Source organism: Geotrypetes seraphini, chromosome 19 (assembly GCF_902459505.1).
Source record: "Geotrypetes seraphini chromosome 19, aGeoSer1.1, whole genome shotgun sequence".
Classification (NCBI taxonomy): Eukaryota; Metazoa; Chordata; class Amphibia; order Gymnophiona; family Dermophiidae; genus Geotrypetes; species Geotrypetes seraphini.
Window position 1 is genome coordinate 6847518 of NC_047102.1, and position 12178 is coordinate 6859695.

At 41.9% G+C, this 12178-nt stretch overlaps 2 protein-coding genes across 3 annotated transcripts in view; one reads left to right on the plus strand and one right to left on the minus strand.

Annotated features, from left to right (window-relative positions):
* ABTB2 (ankyrin repeat and BTB domain containing 2) overlaps window positions 1–12178 on the minus strand; it is a 144416-nt gene that overhangs the window by 128798 nt on the left and 3440 nt on the right. The window lies entirely within an intron of this gene.
* The window catches only part of LOC117352214, a 31411-nt gene continuing 20057 nt past the window's right edge, over window positions 825–12178 (plus strand). The window contains exons 1-4 of one of the 2 annotated variants that reach the window (XM_033928503.1): window positions 825–990; window positions 7607–7633; window positions 7983–8124; window positions 10949–11061. In XM_033928503.1, coding sequence (XP_033784394.1) covers window positions 879–990; window positions 7607–7633; window positions 7983–8124; window positions 10949–11061 — 394 coding nt within the window. In that variant the 5' untranslated portion in view covers window positions 825–878. The remainder of the gene's footprint in view (window positions 991–7606; window positions 7634–7982; window positions 8125–10948; window positions 11062–12178) is intronic. The other variant, XM_033928504.1, reaches the window with a different exon arrangement.

Sequence of the window (12178 nt, forward strand, 5' to 3'; positions counted from 1 at the left end):
TCTAGGGCAAGCAGTGGCTTCCCTTGTGTCTTTCTCAATAACAGACTATGGACTTTTCCTCCAGGAACTTGTCCAAACCTTTCTTAAAACCAGCTATGCTATCCGCTCTTACCACAACCTCTGGCAATGCGTTCCAGAGCTTAATTATTCTCTGAGTGAAATTTTTTTTCCTCCTATTGGTTTTAAAAGTATTTCCCTGTAACTTCAAGTGTCCCCTAGGTCTTTGAATTGGTTTGGTTCTTTCACCAGGAATACTAGGGAGTCTCAGCCATGCAGCACCTAACGATGACCAAGGAATACTGCAGTAGCTAGCCTGGGCTGGGAGGAGGTGATTATAAAATGGGGAGGGGTGGGGGGAGAGGAACCTGCATGCATAGACTACAAAACCATGAATCTTGAAGCACAGCAGAGGCTGGTTTTGATTGGAAGTCTAAATGAGTAAGAAGCAACTGCTGAGCACCCCCCCCCCCCAAAAAAAAAAAATAGAGCAAAGAATCTAATCTGAATTTCTGTATCGCACTTATCCAGAATAGGTTCAAGGTGATTTACAAATAAAGAAGCCCATATATGGGAAATTACAATGACAGTGACGTTTTGATTACAATTTTTTTAAAGCTTCGTAGTGGTGAGTAGGGAAGGTCTGATATCTACATTGTAATTTTTGGAGATTTTCCATGATGTATATAAAAGAAGTATGTACTGCACAAAAGAAAAAAAAGGTGTGGGGAAGTAGAAAAAAAAACAGCTAAACCAGAAGGATTAGTATCAAGGTTTGTCCCCTTCAGATTTGCTATGAGGATGTATAAGACCCAACCCAGTTTCTGAATATTTTGTATTTTAAACCTCCGTTTACAATCAGTCTCATTGAGTTGACCAACATGATGCAAGGGTCCTCGAGATCAGGATCGTCCTTCCTTCTGCCACATCTTTCCATGCTGGTTCTTAATTACCTGACGCTGGGACGATCACAAAATGTATCTGAGGCAACAGGTATCTAATCTAATCTTCTATTTCTGTGTCGCACATACCTAAGCAGGCTCAAGGCGACTTACAAAGAGAAGAGAGAGGAGTGAAGAGAGTAGGGAAGGAGAAACATGGGGCAAGAGAAGGTATGTCACTGAGATGCCACTACCAAGTGAAAAATCAAGAACAGGCGCTTAACATTGTTTATTTGCTGAGTTCAGAAACGTGAGGGGGCCATTGGTAGGGTCTAGACATCTTACTACGCAGACTTTTCCAAGCCAACCTGAAAAATGGAGCACAGCAGTGAGGAATCGGTTTATATGTCCAGTAAGGCAAAAGTTTGGGAAAATTGGACTTTCCTCCCCATTCTCATTGATTGTGTTCAGTTTCACACATTTCTTATAATCATAAAAGCTCTATGACCTCACAATGCAAGTGTTAAGAGCCTTAGCCTATAGGGAGAGGAGGAGATAGCGGATGGGCCGACTGGATGGGCCATTCGGCCTTTATCTGATGTCATGTTTCTATAACCATTAAGTTCTATGACCTCACAATGCAGGAGTTAAGAGACAGCCTTTAGGGAAAGGAGGAGATAGTGGATGCTGCGGATGGGCCATTTGACCTTTATCTGCCATCATGTTTCTATAACCACAAAGTTCTATGACATCACAATGCTCTATGACCTCACAATGCAGGTTTAAAGAGCCTTAGCCTATAGGGAAAGGAGGAGATAGTGGATGGGCCATTTGACCTTTATCTGCCATCATGTTTCTATTTATAATATTTTAATGTTTTTCGGGTTAAATAATTAAACTGTGATTATAATGTGGGTTTATATGTACCACAGAGTTTATTGATATAGTTCCCAATGAATATTTAGTTTAAATAATCAGAACCAGATGTGCTGATATAAACTCAGCCGGTCTTTAATCTATGAAGCTCTCACCATTAATTAAAGGTAGGGTTGCCATATGGCTCCAGAAAAAAGAGGACGGATTGAGACATCCGGGTTTTACTTCCACTTAAAACAATATAAGTAAAACCCGGATGCTGCAACCTGTCCTCCTTTTTCTGGACACACTACACCAGTGGTCTCAAACTCATGGCCCGCCAGGTACTATTTTGAGGCCCTCGAAATGTTTATCACAAAAGTAAAATAAAACAGTTCCTTGATCATATGTCTCTTTAGCTATAAATGACAATATTATTATTAAGACTTAACCAAAAGGAAAGATTTATAAACTATAAAGAGTTTTACCTTATTTCTTTAATAAGACATTCACTATTTTTTCTGAGGCCCTCCAAGTACCTACAAATCCCAAATGTGGCACTCAAAGGGTTTGAGTTGGAGACCACTGCACTACACCAAATAGGACAAAAACTCTACAAACCACAATCTATCAAAAACAATGTAGTTCTTCATCCATCAAATACTTTTGATTGCAAGTTGTAAAGAAGAGGGAAAAAGCCCCCATCCACCCTTTAGATCACATCAACAGCCAATGCTGGTCAAACAGATGGATTCTTCATCCAACATCCGAGTCTCACTACTCCACTCTATTTGATTTAGCTCAATTCTTATTCATAGATATTTATATGAATTTATAGAAAAAGGCCTCAGAAACACCTCCTCCATAGAAACACCTCCTCCATAGAAAGATGACGGCAGATAAGGGCTATAGCCCATCAAGTCTGCTCACTCCATTGACCCACCCCTTTAAGTCTACTGACCCCCTTAATCATACTGCCACTCTACTGACCCGCTCCTTCAAGTCTATACCCTAGCGACCCTATTCCTTGACTTGACCCTCGTAGGGATCCCACATAGGTATCCCATTTATTCTTAAAGTCTGGGATGCTGCTGGCCTCGATCACCTGCACTGGAAGCTTGTTCCAATGCTCAATCACTCTTTCCGTGAAGAAGTACTTCCTGGCATCTCCACGAAACTTCCCTCCCGTGAGTTTGAGCGGATGCCCTCTTGTGGTCGAGGGTCCTTTGAGAAGAAAGATATCATCTTCCACCTCGACACGTCCCGTGATGTACTTAAATGTCTCAATCATGTCTCCCCTTTCCCTACGCTCTTCGAGAGTGTAGAGCTGCAAGTATAGAAGTGAAAGGGGTTCACAAATTAAAATTCTAAATCCAAATAAAGGGGGTGGGGAACCCCCTACAATTAACCATAGTTCAGGTTAAAGCCCGCGCAGGAGAAAGCAGATGCAGCTCCCTCTTTAAAGTCATGGCAAAAGACACCCATCGGAAATCCATCCCTGGCCATTGCCCAGAGTCACTGCTGTCAGACAGAGGAGGACTATCACTGTGGAATGAGAGCTGTACCAAAAGACCTGAGATGGAACTCCAAGTCTTCCACTTTTCATATAAAAAAAAGCTGAGTTATCGAAGTGAGCTATGCAGACCTTTGCAGGTAAAGTGACGCTTTTATCAAGTGGAATTTATATTTCCTCTATCACACACACAAATCTCAATGACTTGGGGCCTCTTCTATCAAACTGCACTAGCAGTTTTTAGCGCAGAGAGCCACGCTAAATGGCCTGCGCTGCTCCCGATGCTCATAGGAACTCTATGGCCTCCTTTTACGAAACTGTGTTAACGGTTTCTAGCGCGGGGAGCCACGCTGAATGGCCCGCGCTGCTCCCGATGCTCATAGAGTTCATATGAGTGTCGGGAGCAGCACCGGCCAATAGTAAGCCTTGCCTTTAAAGCATGAATGGCGACCAGGCAACATCAACAATATTTTATATAGGGAAGAAAAGAGACTCAGTTATCAGCTTAATACCCTTCACTATTATGGTCTGAATGCTGATATTTATTAGATTGTGGAATAGGGAATAGGGAATTTATTATATTGTGGAATGTGTGGAATAGGGAATGTTTAAAACATTTAAACATTACATATTACAACTATTTTAAACATTTATTTATTTAATACATCTTTTTTTCACTTGCAGTCCATTTGTTGTCCTTTGTGATGGTTTCCACCAGATAGCGCCATTGTAGTTGAAATGCTGTATTCTTTACTTTGCAGCCTATTCACATTCATTCTTTTTTTACTGTTTCCACAAATGGCTTCTTTTAATTTTTTACTTTCTCGCCCACGATTTATCCACAAGCTGAATTTTTTTATTTCACTATATATATGTGGGTGTTTACTGTATTGACTTGCACTCACTATATATACACATCACATTTTAACATCTCCTGTTCATCATATGATTTGTTCTTTTCAGTTTTCAATATTTACTCCTAGACCTTCATTTGTGATAGGCGTCACTTTGGGCACCTTTTATCAAGCTGCGTTACAGGTTTTTAGCGCGGTCCAGCACAGTAAATGCTTCAGCGCTCATAGAATTCATGTGAGCAGCGGAGCACTTACCTCGCTGGCCCGCACTAAAAACCTCTGCACCGTTTAAACATCACCGTCGCCTCCTTGGGGATCTTCTCACAGAGCTAGCACTTGAGCATTTTAAAGGTGAGACACTGACTAGGGGGAAGCGCGTCATTCGAGGAAGACAGCCGGGCGCTCACCTAAATTACGCTAGGGAGAACACTGCATTTCATTTCTACACTCATTATATATTTGGAAAGGGATTCTGTTTCCTGCTGGGCTTGTTTATATTTCTTTATTGACTAGAGGGGATGGTGTGATTACTCTGTCCTTAAATGTATATTGTATTAGGGGGCGAGCCCTGCACATTTAAGCTTGATTTCTGATTTGGGTTTATTATGCAATGACATTGCACCTCTGTGTATACTTTTTGGGTTTTCCATTCCATTTGTTTTTTCTGTTTTTTAAATAATGAGATAACACAGAGGAAGAAAAGGGCAAAGGTTCCAGTTCTGGTAAACATTTGGATTTCTTTTGCATTGTTGCTGGGGGATTTAGAACTGAGTTCTCCTCATAGTGCTATTACATTGTTGTGCTCTGTGGCCACATTTTGCTCACAAGGTGTGTACAGGTACTAAAGCCAATACGATATCTTTATTATTAAGCTAACCCTGTTTACTCAAGAAGTGTCTTAAGAATCATGAATTACAGAATGCAGGGGATGCCTTTTTTTTTAGAGGTATTTATTTTCACTAAAGAAACAATAAATAATATGACCTCCAGCAATATCTTTCTGATACTTACTGATGGTCTTCATTTACTAGGGTTACCAGATTTTACTTACGTAAAATTAGGACCTATAGACTCGAGGTCTGCATGAGAACGGGGATTGCGGGAATCCTGCGGGTCCCATGGGGGACCCTACAGGGATCCTCCCAGATTTATGGGACTCCCATGGAGATCCCCCCGATCCATGGGACTCCCACGGGGATGGAACTGGGGCTCACAAGGCCTACCTAATGTTTCATGGATCCAGTTGCTGATTGCCATACATCCATCAGTTGGGGAGACAGAGCTGGTGCTTGATGTTTTGGGGTTTCCAGTTCAGTTGTGATATTCATAGAAACATAGAAATTTAGAAAATGACAGCAGATAAGGGCCACGGCCCATCAAGTCTGCCCACCGTAGTGACCCACCCCCCTAACTTCACCCTACCAGAGAGCCCACATACGTATCCCATTTCTTCTTAAAATCTAGCACGCTGCTGGCCCTAATCACCTGCAGTGGAAGTTCATTCCAATGATCAACCACCCTTTCGGTGAAGAAATACTTCCTGCTGTCATATTTCTATTTGTAATTTGTGATCCATTGTTCTGTATTTGGTGAAGGTCTGTCTGTGTTCTGGCAGATGTCTGACTTTGTTATGAGTTTTCTGTAAAACTCAAACTAAAATCAAAACTGTCAGTAGTAATTACTGCTTTTTATGGGGACAGGTAACTTTTATGGGGGGACGAGCGAGGACAGGGGAATTCCTCGCGTGGATGGGTGGTGACGGAGGGGATTCCTTGCAGGGTTGGGTGGGGATGGAGTGGCTTCCTCGCGGGGTCAGGTGGGTACAAGCGGGATACTGGTGGGGATGGGCGGGATTTCTGTCCCTGCGCAACTCTCTAGCATAGACCCGTCCCCAGGCCCTTCCTTGGCCCGTTATGCCCACACCAAACCCTGGCCTCACCCCGCCCCCTCAGATAGTTCTCATTGGTTGGTCAGACATATGCGCATGCATGGATGCAATGTGATGACATCACGCATGCGTGCATATGACATCACCGCATTGCATCCATGTATGCCCCCTCCAATGCGATCTGCTTTACAAAACCCAGACAGAAGCCCAGACATGCCCTCTAAAAAGAGGACATGTCCGGGTAAACCCAGATGTCTAGTAACCATTTACCAGATGCAATGGCTGGGGTTGTTGTGGAGGCAATGCGCCCTGCGTCCTGGACTGAGGGGAAGGGGGGAGAAGGAGCCATGGTCACTGCTAAAGCAGAGCCCTGGTACACAGTCCCCATTGAGGCCTGCTACAGCATCAAGCATGCTTTGTTCAGCAGAGGTTATCAACGGAGAACAAAATCTTGGCAGGTCTGAATGAAGGCTGAAGATCAAATCCCCCTGGGCAGACATGCAGGGTCTATGTCCCGTATATGGCCATTCAGTTGAGGATGGGCTGGAGTGAGCTTTGATGGGGTCCTATGCACAGCACCAGACAGAGCTCTGGGTTTCTGGCCCAGAAATATCTAAGAAAAAGGACCATTTAAATTAAATCATTAAATTATAGAGTTGTTTGGGCAGACTGGATGGACCATTTAGGTCTTTATCTGCCGTCATTATTATGTTATGTTATTTCAAATAAGCAGGAGGCCCCCAGGAACAGGATGAATCTTCCAGGTCCAAAAAATGTGATTTGTAGCCAATATTACTGTCCATGCAAACAGGTGGACAGTAATTTTATAAAAGAGCAGCTATGTGAGAAGGCCAAAAAATTTTGAAAACTTTTCACAAAGATATAAGAATCTAATGATTTTATTCAAAAAATTGGATCAGGGCTGAGAGTACATATTTCTTTCTTCATAACTCTTATAGCCTTCCTAAGATATAATTATTGTAAACACACTTAATGTTATGCAAAAAATCTTCTTCAAAAACATAGCAGCCTATGTGACTTTTTAAAATTTTGGGCAGAATGTGTCAGAGGGAAAGGCCCGGTGCTGCTGGTCTGGCCAAATGGAAGATTTGCTCACTGCAGAGGTACACTGGAGGTTGGGTTGGCCGGAGGGAAGGGACAGACCATAGAATGGGGGGGGGGGGGGGAGGGAGGGAGGGAGAAAGTGTGCAGCATTTGTAATCCAGATTCTCAGGTGGTCTGGATTTCTGGCATCCTATACATTACCAGTCTGATGGACAGTCATAGCATGTGTCAGTCTGTTCGCCTTACTTCCAATGCTTTCAATGGAAGTAAAACCCGGATGTCTCAATCCATCCTCCTTTTTCTGGAGCCATATGGTAACCCTAAGCTAAGCCTAACAAACCAAATCAATGTGCCTTTAATACACTTTCTTCATATACAGCAAGTTCCATGTATTAAAACTGGCAGAGTCTTCTCTTCAAATATTCCCATGAGCCATTGAAGTTGGGAAATCAGTCTGAAAAGAAAACCTTTGCTTTTTAGGAATATTTTTCAGAATTTGAGAAAATCTTGTTAAGTGATACTAATTTCTAACTATTATATATTCTAAATCTAGGTGAGCCATATCGAGGTCAAAACATCAGTAAGTATCATTTCTTAAAGATTTTTAGACTTTGTAGTGCAATTATTGCTGGTGACAGATGCTGGATTGATAGCGTTCACTACGGAAATCCTCCAGTTCACAGTAGCAACAGAACATCTTTCCTCCCCACCACTGAAACACACACTCACATACTGCCCCACCACAAACATGCGGCATTTAGAATGCCAATCAGGTAGCATAACCCACATTGGTGCTTTAAGACGGCCATTTTTAAAAGCTTTACCTTTTCAAATTCCTTCCGTTTTCCTTCTGAGAGCGTGACTTAAGTAAGGTCTGTGTTGTGAGAACGCTGTTGCAAATGTCTTTTAACGCAGACTTTCTTCTGCAGGTCTCTTTCAAGTTCCCATTACCTATCAAGATCGGATGTCGTTTGCTCGGGCTGCCCTGGCCTGTGACACAGTTGGCCAAGGATTGGCCACTTGGTTCCAAGCAAATTTTTCCTACTATCAGAACAACTTTAGAAGCAGTGGGTGAGGACAATGCTCTGGGAAGCTCTTTTGGGATTTAGGAGGGAAGTAACTACTGAGTTAGAACAGCATGTTGATACCAACAGGGAAATTCTATAAAGGTTGCCTGAAGTTAGGTACCTCTTAGGCACCTAACTTAATTGGTAAAATACCCTTACTAGGCTCAATAATTGGAAAAAAATTAATTGGTTGATAAGCGACTGATTCTATAAAAGATAGACACCTATCACTTACATAGAAGCATAGAATATGACGGCGGAAAAGGGCCTTCGGCCCAACAGGTCTGCCCACTCAAATAACCCTCCCCCCTAAGTGCTTAATAGCATCTAATGCCTGTGGGCATATTTATGGGCGGAGCTTGACAACTTAGGTGCCTGAAATATAGGCCTTAAAAACCCTCGCCTACATTTCAGGCGCCACTAGCCGTAATTTTGTAAAACGGTGCCTAATACTTAGCCACTGCCATATTGTGTCAGGCCTAGCATCCTGTTTCCAACAGTGGCCAATCCACAGGTACCTGGCAAGATCCCAAAAAGTAGACGGACACTAGGCATAAACAGTGGTTTTCCTCAAGTCTACCTTCTTAATAATGGTTGATGACTTTTCCTCAAGGAACTTGTCCAATCCTTTTTAAAAGCAAGTTATGTCAACTGTACGTTGAGTGAAAACATATTTTTCTCTGTAAGCTTTGGCTATTATGAAGGAAATTTAGGTTATTTTTAATTTTTTGTTCTAGCCTTTTATTGTTCTATATGCTTCATAAACCATTTCAAATTATTACTGGATCAGTACAATGGTATATTACTGTAATTTAAATAAATAAAGTACAAGAAGAACTTTGGAGGTGATTCGATAAATGGCATATTACATGGTTTGGATGGGTTGGGGTTTTTTTTTTCCCTTTCCTGCTGTTACACTGTTTAAAAGTTGTTTAATAAAAAATAAAGTTGAAGAAACTTAGGCACCCAACAAATGTAACGCAAAGCGCTTATTTTATAAAAGACACATACCTTGCATAGCGTTTAACACAGATCCTGTGCCTAATTATTGAATGCCAGACTTCCTGCCTCTTCTATCAAACTACGCTAGCGGTTTTTAGCGCAGAGAGCAGCGCTGAATGGCCAACGCTCCTAGGAACTCTATGAGCATTGGGAGCAGCGCGGCTCACCGCGCTATAAACTGCCAGCGTAGTTTGATAGAAGAGGCCTTTAGTTTCAAGTTTTATTCAAATTTGTTATCCCGCTTATCAAATTTCTAAGCGGCATACAATGGTAAAGTTAGAAAATTATGGGATATAGAAACTATAATCAATACTAAATATACATTTACATTAATAGACGAACAGTTTGAAACAGGAGGTTAGGGGCAGAAATACAATAATAAATAGGTTAGGAGAACACGGAGGGGGATTGGTTACATCTGTGAAAAGGTCAGCATTAGGATGTTATAGATCAAATGTGTCTTTGAACAAAAATGTCTTTAGGTTAGATTTGAATCGATCACGAGCCGAGATGGCATTGAGTTCCATAACTGAGGGGCAGTGACTGAGAAGATTGGTGTACGGGTACTACTAGAAGATGTTGGCTTTGGGATCGAAGTGTTCTGGTAGGAGTGAATGAAATGAGTAGTCTATTTATGAATTCTGGCACGTGAAAAGTTTTGGTCTTAAGAGCTAGTAGTAACATTTTGTAAATTATTCTGTAAGAGATTGGTAACCAGTAGGAGTTTGATTGCCGTATTTTGAATTATTTCTAATCATCTTATTTTTGTGTAATTCCTTTGTTAAGGGCATTACAATAATTGATTCATGATATGACAAGGAAGTGTATCAAGAAATTCAGGGATGATTCGCCAGAGAGTGAATCATTCGTCATGTATGGAAGCAACTTTGTACTACCAAACTGATCTGGTGATGATAGATTAATCTTTCATCAAACGTTACACCTAGTAATTTAACAGTATGTACTGTATAATCTGGAGAGGTATAGACTGGGAATAAATAGGTGTAATCAGGGAGTAGTTTTCTTTACAAGGAAAAAGCATTCTTTTAGTTTTGGTGATATCGAGTGATAGCATGTTATTGGCGTAAATGTTGGCATCCAAGTTAGGCCGTCATTGAAGACGCTGCAGGTGGCTCAGAAAGTGCTGCATTCCTCGTAATGAACATATTTCTCCACTACTTGTTGAGCTTCATTGGCTCCCAGTGGTTTGGGAAATTCAGTTCAAGGTCTTGGTACTGGTATATAAGGCCTTGCATCAGACTTTGCCGAGTGCAGTGGCGAATTTACTTGTGCCATTTTTAAATCCATGTTCTTTGAGGTCTCAAGCCCTTAGATCAAAGACCAGCGCCCTAACTGAGACTAGCCTTACCTGTGTACGTTCTGGTTCAGCAGGAACTTGTCTAACTTTGTCTTGAATCCCTGGAGGGTGTTTTCCCCTATAACAGCCTCCGGAAGAGCGTTCCAGTTCTCCACCACTCTCTGGGTGAAAAAGAACTTCCTTACGTTCGTACGTAATCTATCCCCTTTTAACTTTAGAGAGTGCCCTCTCGTCCTCCCCTCCTTGAAGAGGGTGAACAACCTGCCCTTATCTACTAAGTCTATTCCCTTCAGTACCTTGACTGTTTCAATCATGTCCCCTCTCAATCTCCTCTGTTCGAGGGAGAAGGCCCAGTTTCTCTAATCTTTTCGCTTCATATGTTATGGAAGCAGAACAAATGTGCCTGTTATGCCCTGTGATTTGGTTGGGCCTGTCCTTTTTTTATTGTTTTAATACATTCTGGAAAGAACAGGGATGTATTTTAACAATGCTGTATCTATTCCCACAGGTGGAGCTGGGTTCAGACCACTGCAGCTATCGGTCTCGGAAACTGCACCAAAAATTTCTTTCAGTATGCGAACACGAGTGCTGCCACTGATGTACTTTGCAAACGGAATCAAGGTTGGTCATGCAGACATACAGTCTTTAGTCACTTGATCTGTGCCATTCTTGTATGAGGGCGAATCAAAAATGAAAGGCAATGGTTAAATAATGTGATAACCGGAACAGAACTAGAGAAATGCAGCATATATACTCGCACATTGCCTGTTGCATGCAAAGATCAGCAGTCAGCTTTTAGTCATTTGGCAGCCAAGAGGTCAGAAACATGGATGCTCCATTGCAAGATTGCACCATTGAAGAGCAACGTTCAGAAGTCTGCTTTGCACCGAGGGAGTGAAACCTGTGGGACTTCACCATCGGATATTGATTCAGTCAGGACATAGCACCATGAATCAAAAAAAGATTTATGAGTGGGTTAAAAGGTTTAAAGAACAGGTCGTTCTGATCACCCACCAATATCATGCACACAAGAGAACATTAACAAGGGCGGATGCCTTGATTAGGGAAGACTGACGGATAATGGTGTCTCAATTGACTGCTATGGATCTGCATTTGCCATAATGCATGATGACTTGGGATACATGATGGGTTCCCAAACAACTTACTCATCTGCATGTGGAGGTTGTGACCCAGTTCCTGAGACAGTATGAAGATCTGAGTATTCTGAAGAGAATTGTCACCATCGAAGAGACAAGGGTGCATCACTACGACCCGAAGAGCAAAAGACAAAGCATGATGTTCACCTGGCTTCAGGAGTAGCCCAAAAACTTCACTGCAAGAATGCTGAAGCTAGTTGAACGATGTTCACCTGGCTTCAGGAGTAGCCTAAAAACTTCACTGCAAGAATGCAGAAGCTAGTTGAACGATACAACAAATGCATCGTCTTGCATGGGGACTATGTGGAAAAGTGATCGATTCAATTGCTCACAGTTTCTTCTATTGAAGCCATTCAATGTATTTTGCCCTCGTACACTGGATGCATCTTAAGCTTGGTTTAAAGTGTCATATATGGTACATTTCTATTTTAGATATTGTAAACTAGTGAATATCAGATAGAGACTAATGAACACTGTGTTGCAGAGCTTCCTCGCCAATTCAATCCAATCCAATCCAATCCTTAGTCTTATATACCAAGTCATTCCCAGATGGGACTCGAACCGGTTAACCAAGTTAGCTC